This window comes from Sus scrofa, chromosome 15 (genome assembly GCF_054392235.1).
Source record: "Sus scrofa isolate SSC_HxYL_T2T_F1_AM1 chromosome 15, Sscrofa_HxYL_maternal_Yorkshire_Landrace_v2.0, whole genome shotgun sequence".
NCBI classification, from domain to species: Eukaryota; Metazoa; Chordata; class Mammalia; order Artiodactyla; family Suidae; genus Sus; species Sus scrofa.
Genome location: NC_139397.1, coordinates 21,852,337 through 21,866,179, shown reverse-complemented (window position 1 = coordinate 21,866,179; position 13,843 = coordinate 21,852,337). Strand labels below are relative to the sequence as shown.

General features: G+C 38.5%; 1 protein-coding gene across 18 annotated transcripts in view; it reads right to left on the bottom strand.

The window, feature by feature from the left end:
• GTDC1 (glycosyltransferase like domain containing 1) overlaps positions 1-13,843 on the bottom strand; it is a 427,341-nt gene that overhangs the window by 214,334 nt on the left and 199,164 nt on the right. Inside the window, exon 5 of one of the 18 annotated variants that reach the window (XM_084998907.1) lies at positions 9,546-9,838. The exons of the other annotated variants lie outside the window; for them this stretch is intronic. Within the exon in view, the coding sequence (XP_084855033.1) occupies positions 9,546-9,607 (62 nt within the window). The 5' untranslated portion in view covers positions 9,608-9,838. The remainder of the gene's footprint in view (positions 1-9,545; positions 9,839-13,843) is intronic. 18 annotated transcript variants of the gene reach the window in all.

The window sequence follows — 13,843 nt, the reverse complement described above, 5'->3', positions numbered from 1 at the left end:
AGCTCTTAAAAAGAATTTTATAAAGATGGTATTTTCCATAGTATCACATTCTTGACACATAGTAGGGACTCAGTAAATGCATACTGAATCATATAATTGAATTCAACATGTACGCACACACTAACACACAGAGCACTGTAAGGATAAGTCACTCTAATGAGTTACTTTAGGTTAATAATAATAATCAACAATTGCATTTACTGAGTATCTACTATTTGCCAATCTGTTAGATGCAAAATGCACAGTATCTTAAACCTTATTATAAAAACCCCTATCTCATGGACGAGAAAGCCAAGATTTAGAAAAGTTAAGTATACTAAACACAGGGAAAATGGTGGCATGTTGCTGAGCACAGATTCTAATCCCGTATTCTTAGTTAAAATGACCACAGTCCTCTTCTTTGCATATCTTTAATTTCTTCCCTTCTCACCCTCAACAGTACAGCTATTTTACTCAAAATCTACTTTTTATTTTCTGTCTCCTAATTTAATCTATTTTTAAGATTCTAGGCTGCCTTTAATGCCTTATTAAGGATATTCTAATGATTTTGCCTACTCTGACATTATTTTTCAAATCAATTTCTAAGCAAATAATTTCAGTGTTACTGTTAGATACGTAGTTTGAAGATAAGCTAGGTGTACTTGGGATAAAATGTCATCATTCAATGAAGCAGCTTGAAACCCATAAAAATCCCACATAAACAAAACTAGAACCTCAGAAGCCCAACATATACAAGAACGTGATATCCCACAAAACAAAGTCTTGCAGCCTTTTCTATGTGATGATCTCCAGTATTATAGATGCCTATGAAATTTCCTGTTCTTGAATATCTATTTCTTTGTAGTAAATAACAGCTCTTTAAAATATGGGAATCATAACTAATGGATTATAATATTTCTGCCTTTAAAATCTGAATTTCTTATAGTAAGATTATTCCAAATGAAAGAACCGAGAACACTGAACCCGTTTTCTTCTATTAGCATATCGGCCTACAATCATATCTAGATCAATAGTGAAGATATCTGCTTAAAAGAGAGCCATGCTTTCTTTTGTCAGAAATTCATTACTTTTTATTAGGGTCATTGCTTGAAAACTTCAAAACACCATATGGACCTAATTGTGGTTTATTTTGGCAAAAAGGAAGACACTGTAGAACAATTGAGGCATTACATTCTACAATTCCATTACTTTCATCCCTCTCAGTTTTATTACTGTGTCATTAAAGGCAACTTGAGTGAGCGAAGAATTATAGCGTCATGTGTACAGGCTAGTAGATTAATAACAAAACACACTCAAGTTTAAAGGTATCTAACAGCTGTTTTCATTATTTTGTGTAAATACGCTTGAAGCATATCTATCTGATTAGTGGATAGAGTGCTCTTCTCTGTCACATGCCATGGGCACTGCTATGTGCAAGTAATCAAAGTGCTCAGAAAATGAGTTTACATTGTTCACTGCTGAAATACACAAATGTCAGAAAGTGACTGCGCATCAAAGCTTAGTCAAATCATCTGCTGCAAACAAACAGATTCCAATGCACATTTCAGCTTAAAACATTCCGCTGCAGCACACTGAGTTGGACTTACTTCTGGCCAAAATGAAGTAGTGTGCGGAGAATAATAAGTTCCTCTAGTGAGAAAGAAAGGACTTCAAAATCCAACTGGTACATAAAGATTCCTATGGATCATCATTAACATCATTTCCAATAGAATCAGCATCTAAAATGTTATTTTTATCCTAGGAATATTAACTTTTATATGATTTTAAATGTGAACTGAGAAGGGCATATGTCATATATTCTTATTTTAGGGATTAAATACATTGTAAAATCCATACATGACTGAAGATTTCTCCTGCAATAATTTTGAACTCCATGTCCGCAGGGTTTTCCTTCATTCTCTTTCATGCTCTATGTTCCATCTAACAATACATTTACTTTGAATTTCCAATACCCATTTGCTTGCTACTTAAACATTTCAAATATATTTATCCTCACCTATCTGTTTTTGTCCTTCTACAGATTCTCTTCACTTGACCTCTAGGCTTCTTCAACCGTGGAAGCATGACTCCCATTCCATTACGGAGTTGACAGGTTCAACTACTCTGCTGCCTGCCCACTCAGTGGGCTTTTTCACTTCATCACCATGTCTCTGGTTAACTAACCGTCTCTGTGGTTTCTTGTCCCCTGTGTCCGCCTACTTTCGATGCTCCAAGTCAGACATTTGTTTTCAAATCTATTCAAACTCTCTTCGTCTCTTTTTTTTTTTGCTTCTGTGGGGGGTGGGGATGGTAGGTGCAATCCTGACGTCACATCCATGAACAAACCTTGAGATAATACAAGTGCTGAATATTCTCAATATGGTGATGAGTGCAACTTCCTTCTTTTTCCACAGCCTGGCATTAAAAATGCCCTGCACTATTTAAGTTCCTCTGTCAAGAACCTCTGATTTTGACATATCCGGCTTCCACAGAAATGTTTGAAACCACTTTATGCTTGCCCCTCCAGTCACAGAAACACTTGTTTCAAATTTGTCTGTCTGCCTCTTCCAAGTTTCTCATCTTTTCCTTCAATTTCATCCACTTGGTCTTTGGGGATGTTTACACTGAAGCTCGTATTTCAAGACTCATCTAGTTTTCTCTCAAGCATCTCTAAGTCCTCTGTGCTGTTTGAAGGCTTGCCTTGTCATCTGTATATTCTGTCTGTCTGCACCTCAGTTTCCTTCTGCCTTTCTGATGAGAGGCTGGAGCACTCATGAGAGTGGGACTCTGGTAGCACTAACACAAGCCAGACCTGGCTGTGGAGGTGTTATGTAAGCTTCTCCACGCTGTACTGACAATGAGTTTCTACACTGACCTTCAAGTTCCAAGTGTATTCTGAGGTGTTCTGTAAGTGAGGCTCACAACCAAAGTGTAAAGATTTTCAGTTAAGGATACAAGTTAGATTTTTCAAAAGGTTTAGACAGCAATTATATAAAGCCACACCCAATATCTGCATGTCACCTTTCAAAGTAGTAAACCTCATTTGTTGATGTGTTGACAAAGCTCAACAAGGCAAATAAAGCACATCTAGGAACACTGATTCTCTATAAATCTAACCGTATTTTCACCCACTGTTCTCGAAAAGTTCTTTTAAAATAAAGGGGTCAAAATGTAACACTGACTTTCTTGCTTATGAATTTATTCCATAAGGTAAATAGCACTGAAGCTAAACAAGAAAGCTCAATGGTCCAAATTACAACCCATTTCTCTCAGAAAAAAAGATGTAAGCTGAATGCTAATCCAAACTGACTGGTAATTTCTGCAGCTGCCACACAAATTTCCCTTCCCAAAGCTTTTTGTATTGTCTGCCCACTAATAATATTTATTGGAAATCAACAGTAAAGAAATGTGCTGGTGCTCTAGAGTATTAAAAGGATTAAATGAGTCTCCATGCTCAAGAACCTTATAGTCAAATGACAGAAAATACATAAATCAATTGAAAAGAGACACAGATATGAATGACATTTGGACACAAAACTGTGACTCTATACTTAATTTAAAAGCTTCCCCTATTAAGTCTGTCTGGGTAAGCAATGAGGGTATGGAATGAATTAAAAGCAGCATCTTACCACAATATACTGTTTAATTCCCAGTGTGGTTCAATGGGTTAAGAATTCAACATAGTGTCTGTGAGGATATGGGTTCAATCCCTGGGCTCACTCAGTGGGTTAAGAATCCAGTGTTGCTGTAAGCTGCAGTGTACATTGCAGATGCGGCTTGGATCTGGTGTTGCCATGGCTGTGGCATAGGCATCAGCTACAGCTCAGATCTGACCCCTAGCCTGGGAACTTCTGCAGCCGTAAAAAGAAAAATAAATTAATTAATAAATTAATTAATTTTTAAAATGGCCTAGTTGTCTAATGCCAGTGACATTATTCAGAAAGGACAATTGAAGGATACTAAATACTGGTTTTTTAGAGGCTAAGGCAGTAAATAGGAGATGAGAAGAAGGAATCTGACTCAGGTCTGAAAGAAAGAAAGGAGGAAAACTATAGGAATAATAGATGCAAAGGCTTATAATCAAGAGGGAAAGAGTCATGTACTCTCTGTCCAGAGTAACATGAGATCAAAGATATGAGGGAAAGGCAAGTATTAGCAAGGAAATGTCGCTTCACTTCTTTTCACTATGGATAATGCCCTGGACACCTAAATAAACTGGGCAGCCTCCATTTCAGAGCTGACGTATATGTCTTTCCTTCTTTCTGCATTATATGCGCCATTAAATCTTCCATATATCCTGTACCTTGATCTTCCCCAACCCTTTTCCACATCAAAACTCAGCAAAATGTTCTAGCTTCTTATTTCAGTTGGAAATTTTTCTCTGGTTGGTCACTTTGCTGTGATCACATCCTTTAAGCTGCCTCTTATGATTCTTCAATAAATATACAGACTCAATTCCCTTCGGGGAAAATGGTACCAGAAACATTTCTGCCTCAGAGGATCCATCACCTTCCTGGGAGGAATGTTCTGCTCTCTTAAGAGCTTTGTAAACCAGAACGTGGTACATAAATGTAAGGCATGACTCGAGCTGCTGTTATTAATCACCATACCTTTCAGATTTGCTTTATATCTAAAATAACCTGCCTCGCGCCTCCTACTGTAAGCGTGTCGAGAGCAAGAGGAATGCTAGTTTAACATATTTTATGCAGCACCTGGCACACCACATGCAAAAAGGCTTGTTGCTGATGATGCTAATGCTCACTGAAATTAAAGTCTATCTTCTCATGATCACATAATAACTGGCAATCACCTTGAAATGGGAGTGTATTAAGTCCTATAAAACACAGTGAGTACTTCTGGCCCAAGTTTTGCTCTCAGTGAAACCAGAGAGCAGCCGTTCAGGGCTCCCCTCAGAATACACGTGTTGCAAAGCATTTAACCTTTCCATCGTTCTCAAGAAGATTCACAGTTACACGAGACGGATTATTCAAATGACTCCCTGAGTTTTTCTGCTTATGTATGCCACTCAAATGAGGAAGATTAAATAGAGCCCTGTTCGCAGGATGATTCTAAGTAACACCAGACTAAGCATAGAAAAATGATTGCCTCTCGATTCTTTTAAGTCACACACATCACCAAATCACTCTATCTTTTATTAGACTAACAATAGAATTGAACTGGGGCCACAATAACCAAGGGAACCAAAATTTCTTCCTCACATAGGATGTTTCTGAAATTCTTCCTCCTCTAAAATGACCATTTTAGAGACGAAATAATATCCAATGCTACCAGTCTATTCCAAACCTATACCTGAAAACATCGTCCATTATTAATCTTACTAATTTCTATACGCATGTTGTGTTACCTTAGTTACATAGGTACGTAATCATAGAATTAACTAGATGTGAACTTAGAAATTGACCCTATCCAACATCCTCCCCATTTGAGAATCCCTTGGAAAGACTTGGCTACAATATTTTATCTACTGATTGTTAAATTAATTTTCATTTAAGCTCCTTTTACAAAGAGTAACTGCAACAGGGGAGCTGAAGACAAGTTCCTAAGGTTTTATAGATGAGTTGTCATCAAGTCAGGTGAAATGTGACATCTCCCCTCCCTCCAAATACTGTGAGCTCCTTGCCCCTTAGCCATCTCTGACACAAGAATATCTACAATCTGATCAGCAATATCAAACTCATTTCTTCAAAACGTATCACGCACACATTCTATGACATTGTTGAATGAATCCAATTATTAGAAAGAAGATATCTTTCTGGAATTGTTCTCTTTACCTTATGCTTATGTTTTAATTCTTTCATTTAGGAAAAACACACTACAAATGTAACTACAATTGCACATAACCATCTTTCAGATTCCAAGTTTCAATGATTTCATAGTGTGAATGAAAGTATTTTGCCTCCTCCTAGAATTCTTTCTCCAGAATAAGTATTTCAAGCCCCCTCAAATGTTTTTAGAAGTATTTTATAGTTATCTATCTATATCTATCTACCTATCTGTATACATATATATGTGTATTTTTTTTTTTTTGTCTTTTTGCTATTTCTTTGGGCCACTTCCGTGGCATATGGAGGTTCCCAGGCTAGGGGTTGAATCGGAGCTGTAGCCACCGCCTACGCCAGAGCCACAGCAACGCAGGATCCGAGCCGCTTTTGCAACCTACACCACAGCTCAGGGCAACGCCGGATTGTTAACCCACTGAGCAAGGGCAGGGACCGAACCCACAACCTCATGGTTCCTAGTCGGATTCGGTAACCACTGCGCCACGACGGGAACTCCCTATATGTGTATATTTTATATATATAATCTTTTTTTGAATATAAGAGTCAACATTCTTTTGAATATTATTTTGTACATTTCAGTGCACTTTTTTGGAAAATCAAGATAATGTTGAAATTTCCTTTCAAAAATAAAACCCAGCAGGTGTACAAATATACAGAATAGATGAAAGCATAGCTTATCTGGTTAAAGAGGTGAGGGAGCCATGAGAGGAGCCTTATTTTTCCCCCTACATACGTTCTTCCCTATCACTAATTTTCTCTACTCCCCCCTCCACCAAACCTTCACTATGGTCTGAGAAAACTTTCACAGTCCTAATAGCTCTTGGGAACAAAATGTGAAAATGGCTACAGGGGAATATTCTGAATGGAGATGATGATGGAGATGAGGATGTAGCCAACATTTACTGCGTGTTTACTGTGAGGCTTATGGAGAAACTCCTTAAAATATTTCTGATAGGTACACCATCAGCCACAGCAGATGAACCCAAACTAGGTTATTTGATAATAAGCTGCAAATTTGTTAGTGGATGGAGACCTTGAGAATACAACACAACATAAGTACTGGCAGCAGAGGGGCCACTGGAAGCAAAGAGAGAGTGCCTGACTCAAAGGGCAGCAAGCATCCCTTCATCTGCTCACATGTGCATGCCGTAAAGAATTCCTGAGTGCCTTCCAGATGCCTAGGTAGTGGGGTCACCCAACACAGAGCTTGTATTCTAATAGACTTAGCAAGAAGCTCAAGTCTATTGCAAACAAATTACTTGTTTAGCTTTCTTTTTTTTTTTTTTTAATTCTGGCCAATACTGCTTCAGTGCAAACAAATTAGTGAAGGCTACAGCAAACTCTCTAAATTCCCTTTTAGTTGTAAGGACATCATTATCAGCAATTGATATTTACAACAACCAAGGTAAAGGGAGTGGGAAACCTGAGAAGTTGACACTCAATTAGTAGAAAAGAATTTAGATAATCTGAAGAAAAATAAAAATATATCTTTTATCAGTGTCTAAAAATTGTACTACAAATGCTCAATTAAGTTTTATTAAACCTACAGAATGGGACTGTCCAAAAATCCATAGACTTTTCTCCTCTATTAATCTTCCTAAGGTAGAGTAATTTTTCTCCACATAACAGAAGAGAAAAATGATACAAAGAGAAGCATTTGTGTTTGTGCAAATACAAAATAAAAGGTTATATTTCAGGGCATCACATAGCACTTAAACATTTTCACCGTATTTTCACCCCAAACGATCCTGATCATATCATTCCTCTCTTACTAAGATGAAGTGGGGACACTTGTCTGTCAATTTTCCCTGGCACTTGATCTTAAGTCTCTGATTCTTGTGTCAGGGCCTTTCCAATGCATTCAAATTCTTGAGAAGAGAACACAACTGCCTGGACTCCTAGGGGAACTATTTCTTACATTAAGAAAATTCCCTAACTTTCCTACTGGTCTTTTGGCTCTAGAAGTATAGGAAAAGTGCTAAAAAGCAAAAGAAAATCAGCCAAGGGCAGTTTCTTCACTCTACTCTGCTGATGTGCCAAATTGATTCGGGGCATGACTTTGAGCCCTCCCTGACCTACTCAGCTCAGTTTTGGTACTAAGAGCCTGTCAGACCCAGAGCAACAGAGAGCCCAGATGATCAGCATCTAGGGAGTGGCTAAGGGTCTGGGAGGAAGTTTCGGCTCCCACATCCAGGGCATGCCCATGAGAAACCCTGGCTACAAGCATCTGATCATCTTTCTCTCTCTGATGTCACCAAGCTTGTACTTCTGCAGCCAGTCCATCCAACAGGACTTTTCCATGGATCTCAGGCCTTAACTCACTTCCACATAGGACTGTAGCATTAATTAGTCCCTAGAACATAGGTCAAGGGGTGATAGCATTAATGTCCACACCTGGTTCTTTCGAGCCCCCTTTGCCAGAACTGACTCTGCTTCTGACATGCCTTATGTGGACTCTGCTGGACCTACTAATTCTGAGCACTGATACCTTACAACTGTACCTGACTAGCCTCATACAGAGTTCCAGACTAGATGTGAGTCCCCTGCTTCCCTGGAACTTGGTGATTCAGACAGCTGAACATTTTCTGGGTAGGTCAGCATTTACTGTCCTCAGCTTTCATGCACACATACTGTCTTCTCCATCCCCTCTCTTTCCACTGAGAGCTCCCAGCATGTCACACAGCTAGACTCCTGCTATTATAATACTGGACAGAGGGATTACTCCTATCTAGTTTCTTTTCTTTTCTTTTTTTCAGCCATGCAAAAAAAAAAAAAAAAAAAGAAAAGCTGAAAAGGCATGAAGAAGGTCCCAGGCCATGGATCATAGATCAAACAGGAGCCACATCAGTAACCTGAGCCTCAGCAGTGACAATGCTGAGTCCTTAACTGCTAGATCACCAGGGAATTCCTCCTATCTAATTTCTATTAACTCTAATGAAAATTCAAAAGAAACAATTCAGATGCTCAGAATGTTTTAAAACAATGAAATATTCTCAGAATGTAAGAATCAATAAGCAAAACAGTTGTGAAGCATATTTTCTAAATTACCCAAATGTTCATCAGTAAAGAAGAAAATATTTTACTCTGGTTATAAATAAACTTTCAATCTTAAACAGATCTATGTATCAAAAGCTTACTATTTGTCAATTATGTTCAAATAGGAAATAACCAAATTGGTTCCTTATCTCAAGAAAGTACTACATTGTGAAATCTCTCGGATTATTGCACAAGGCTTTTCAGTTCAAAATAATTAAGCAATTCAACAGATGAAGCCAATGCCTATAACCTCTGCTATATTTTGAGACACACGTATCAAGATCTCCTACTACAGAATCTATTTGGGGGAAACGATGTAGAGATACTTTCCACATCCCTCCTGTTAAGTACAACTAAAAGCACTGGGCATTACATATAAAACAAACATAGGAAGACTCTGAGAGGTGGAGAGAAGACAGACTATCCGGAGAACCTGGAACTTAAGGAATAACACAGAGGTAAGTCTCCTATGTTTGCTTTTTGACTGAGATATCCTAGACTGGATATTGGAGAGGCCAGTGGCCCAGAAACACCACTGGACATAGAGAAACCACAGTCCTAAGGAAAGCCTATTCTCTATACAAAGGACCAGAAAAGGGCAGCCTCTTAAGACAGAAAACTGTTAGACAATAATAGATGACAACCGTTAAGATGCCACACAAACACCACAATGAAAGCTGCGGTTCCAGCCCTGCCAGCAAAGATGGAGTGTAGAAGCTAGATTTTTACCTTGTCCAGGCTGTAGCGACGTGTTTCCCCCTGTGTTTCCCCCTCCACATTTTGAGCAACATTGGAAAAGGTACAGATTTGGGAACTGGGACTCTGAGCTCAACCTGCTTATGTGGTGTCAGAGGGGAGGGACGTAGTGAAGAGCCATGACTCTCACTGTGGCTCAGTGGTAAGAAGGCCCCAGGGAGTCCACCCCTGACTGTGGTGGATGAAGGCTGAGCGGAACTTGCACCTCCACCTCACAGCAAATGAGGCGGCATCTCCATCACCCAGCAGAGAAGTATTAGAGGAGCCTGAAAAATACAAAATTTAAGTAAGACCCAGAATGTAATTAACACAAGACCCCAACTGTCCGAGTTTCAACTAAAAATTACTCATCATACCAAGAACCAGGATATCTCAAATTGAATGAGTACAACCAGTAGATGCTAGTTGAGATGAAAGATTTAAAGCAGCCAACATAAAAATAATCCCACCAACAATCATAAAAAAATTTGAAACAAGTGAAATAGAAAGCTTGGGGGGGAAATAAATATGAAGAAAGAAATGAAAAGCAAAAAAATAGAAGTATAAATAGAAATTTTAGAACTGAATACTCAATGAATGGGCTTAACTGCAGAGCACAGGGGACAAAGGAAAGAATCAGTGAACTTCAAGAGGAAACAAGAGAAATTAGCCAATCAGAACAATACAGAGAAAATAAACAGAGTGGGAAGGAAAATGAACAGAACTTTAGGAATCTGTGGGACTGTAACAAAAATTCTAACGCTGGGGTCACTTGGAGTCCCAGAAGAAAAGGAAAAGGCTTAAAAATATTCAAAGAAATCATTGCTGAAAATTTCCCTAATTTGACAACAGATTCAAGCTCAGAGAACCCTTAAAAATCCACACCAAGACACATCACAGTCAAACTTCTGAAAAGTAAAGACAAAGCAAACAAATTTTAAAGCAGCCAGAGAGAAATGATGCATTAATTATAGAGGGAAAAGTTCTTTTAATAACAGAAGATTTCCCATCAAAATGTCTACCTTTTTCATGATGTTATTAATTTCTAAACCACTTCTTTCTGTACTTCATTCAAAATTTCATCTACTTTGATTTCTCCTGTATAAAATAATCTGAGTCAATAGAATACCACACATTCCTAACAACCAATCTCACCTATGCTTTAAATTGAGAATCATCTACCTGGGGCAGCCTTTTGAAAGAGATGGGCTCTTAACGGTTAATGCCCTTTTCTCCTTGGGAGTGGTTTCAGACTTGGTGCCACAGGATTTGCCCTTTGTGGCTTCTCACTTCCGAGATTTGGAAAATATGAATCACAATACAGAGAAAGGTAAGAAGCCCAGCAGAACCCCTTAGTGATAACTGAGTTTGCATCATCTGTCATTAGAACGTCCTGCCAACTGGGTCATTCCCTATTAAATTACCACTTGTCAATGTTTAAAATACTGGATGATAAATGTGCCAAAACTGATAACACAACAGCTTTTATTTTCTAATAATCCTTGTTACCACAGCCTGTTTATTAACGCATAGATACCATACTTTTTTTTTTTTTTAAAGTACTTCACCAAAAGACACTTTAGTCTAATACAGTGCTATCAGGTAAAATACCTGGCTCCCTATATGTTATAGACTGTTTCCACTTGCCAAAATAAACCAACTGGCGATTTAGTGATATGAGGAACTCCAAGTTTCACATTTCATCAAATACTAGTAATCTGTTTTATCAATATAAACTGCATTTTAATGAAAAAATTCTTTTCTTCAGTACACTTCACTTTCAATGCCCCTGAGTATAATAATTCGTTCATGCTGTAGAACAAGAATGTTTTACAAGACCTTAACTCTCAAGAGAAATTTCTCTGTAAATACAAAATACGAGCTTTATGGGAATGTGTTGTGTGCACATGAATAGTGCCCAACACCACAAAACACAAAAACAAAAAAATGGCTGCTCTTAGATTTCAGCTCAAATATCCTTCTAAGATATTGCACAACTTACTTGTTACTAGAACAAAGGTTACTTGAGCAACCAGGTGATAAGTAAATGAAATGGGATTCATATCCCTGAGGTCTTTGAATGAAAATGCATCAGAACATACTGCAGACATTTGCTAAGGCAGACCCAGTCATCAAGACTCAAAGCAGTTTTCACAATCTGAAAATTCTGTCATGCTCGCGTCCTTCTTAGTGATTCAAATGTAAACAAGGCTTAAAGTTGACCCGAGTTGCACACAAATTTATGTGACGGTTGGCCAATTCCTCATGTCTATAAAACCATTCAGGATCCCTCTTTCCCACCAGGGTCAATTTCCTAAGTGACCCTTAGCATCATTTTGTTTCTCCTTTTTCATACTTCCTACTAAATACAGACCAAGGCCAGTGTGTCTGCTGAGAGAGCGAGATGACACCCCACGCCATCACTCTCTGATTGCATACAGCTCACTATGTTCTGGTCACCTATCACCACCCTTCTGCTTTTTCTTGCCACTTTTTTTGGTCCATTCCACTCAAAATGCCCAATGCAATGCTGCTGGAAGAAATGATTTAAAAAAAAAAAAAAAAAAGAGAAGAAAAAAAAAGGAGTTTCCATCGTGGCTCAGTGGTTAACAAACCCGACTATGATCCATGAGGACTTGGGTTTGATCCCTGGCCTTGCTCAACGGGTTAAGGATCTGGCATTGCCATGAGCTGTGGTGTAAGTCACAGACTCAATGCAGATCCTGCATTGCTGTGGCTGTGGTGCAGTCAGGCAGCTATAGCTCCGATTTGATCCCTAGCCTGGGAACCTCCCTATGCCTCAGGTGTGGCCCTAAAAAAAAGACAAAAAAAAGAAAAACACAGTACGGTTAATTTCTGACTTTCTGACTTATGCCATTTCTTTCTGTGGCACTTCTGTCTTATCTATCTTCTCTATCATACACAGTCAAAACTGAGAGGCCATGATGTCTTTCTCTGGGATTTGTGTTGTGCTTGACTGCATGGTCAAAGGTGAGCAAAAGTTTAATGATAAACATAAGCCAGTGGTATTCAGAGGAGCCTTTCACTGGAGACGGCAAGGCAGGCTGCTGCAGGGCAGGGCCAAAGAAACCAGGAACTGTAGTAACTAACAGGCCAGGATATATAAAGTATTACCCTGCAAATTTGCTCCTTACAGGTGCTACCACCAAACCATGGAGAGTTGAAATCTCCCAAGAGAAACTGTCCAGGGATAGTGTGTAATAGGTGTATGGGTAGCAAGTCAAATAAGTAAGACCTATCCACATAAAACACAGCTCTCCTTTACATAAATGTGTATCACATCATGTCCCCTGGTATCAGCAGTTTCTGTCCGGTGTTTTGTCTTCCAGCAAATGTTTTAAAAATAGGTAATTTTGTATTTATATATCTATGTATTAGTCAACCTTAACCTAGCAAGTGCAGTGCTGTGAGTTGCCGGAGTAAAGTTTCCATATGAAGTTTTACATACAGTGTGTGTATTTGTGGCATGTTTATGTGTGTGTGTATGTGCATGTGTGTTTCGTATGTATGCATATAACTAGTGATAATCTAGACGTACATGAACAAACAAACCAAGAAGGAAACAGATTTTTAATTACTGTAATCCCACCATTCAGATAAACCCACAGGTAACATTTTGGTGATTACCCTCCTAAACATGTTTCTCCATTTGTATAAAGAACTGTAATCTGTACACATGTTAAAATGTAGAGCATACACATGGTATAATATACTATAAATAGAGAACTTCTATACCCAATCCCTTTAAAGACCCCTTTCTTGTTCCTAAGAAAGGGGTTCAAGTAAAATAAAATGGAATTATTTCAACTGTTCCACCCACCTCTGTAAAAACAAACAAAAAAGAGGGTATAGAGAAAGATAAAACAAGGATAGTCTCTCAGGTAATCTGGCTCTGGTATTTTTTTTTTTTTTGGTATCATCATAATACCACTCTTCTTGTACACTGCTTCAAGATTTATAAACCCCATTCGCATAAATTATAATCCCATGAGGCTAGTAGGAAGAACATTATTGTTCCCATTTTGCAGATGAGGAAATTAAGTCCCAGGTCCTGGAGCTGAGAGCAGAGGGTCAGAACAAGAGCCTGGATCTTATAGAAAATGCAGGGCTACTTTCCAAGTCCATTCCCAAACAGCTTATGCTCTTGACACTTGGGGTTTTTTGTATGTGTGTGTTAATCTGACCATCAGCACACCCTAGAAGAGTTTCCAGTCTCCTGTAAATAAATCTGTAAGTGGATATGATGCCTGGTAAACACTAGCCTCTCTGGG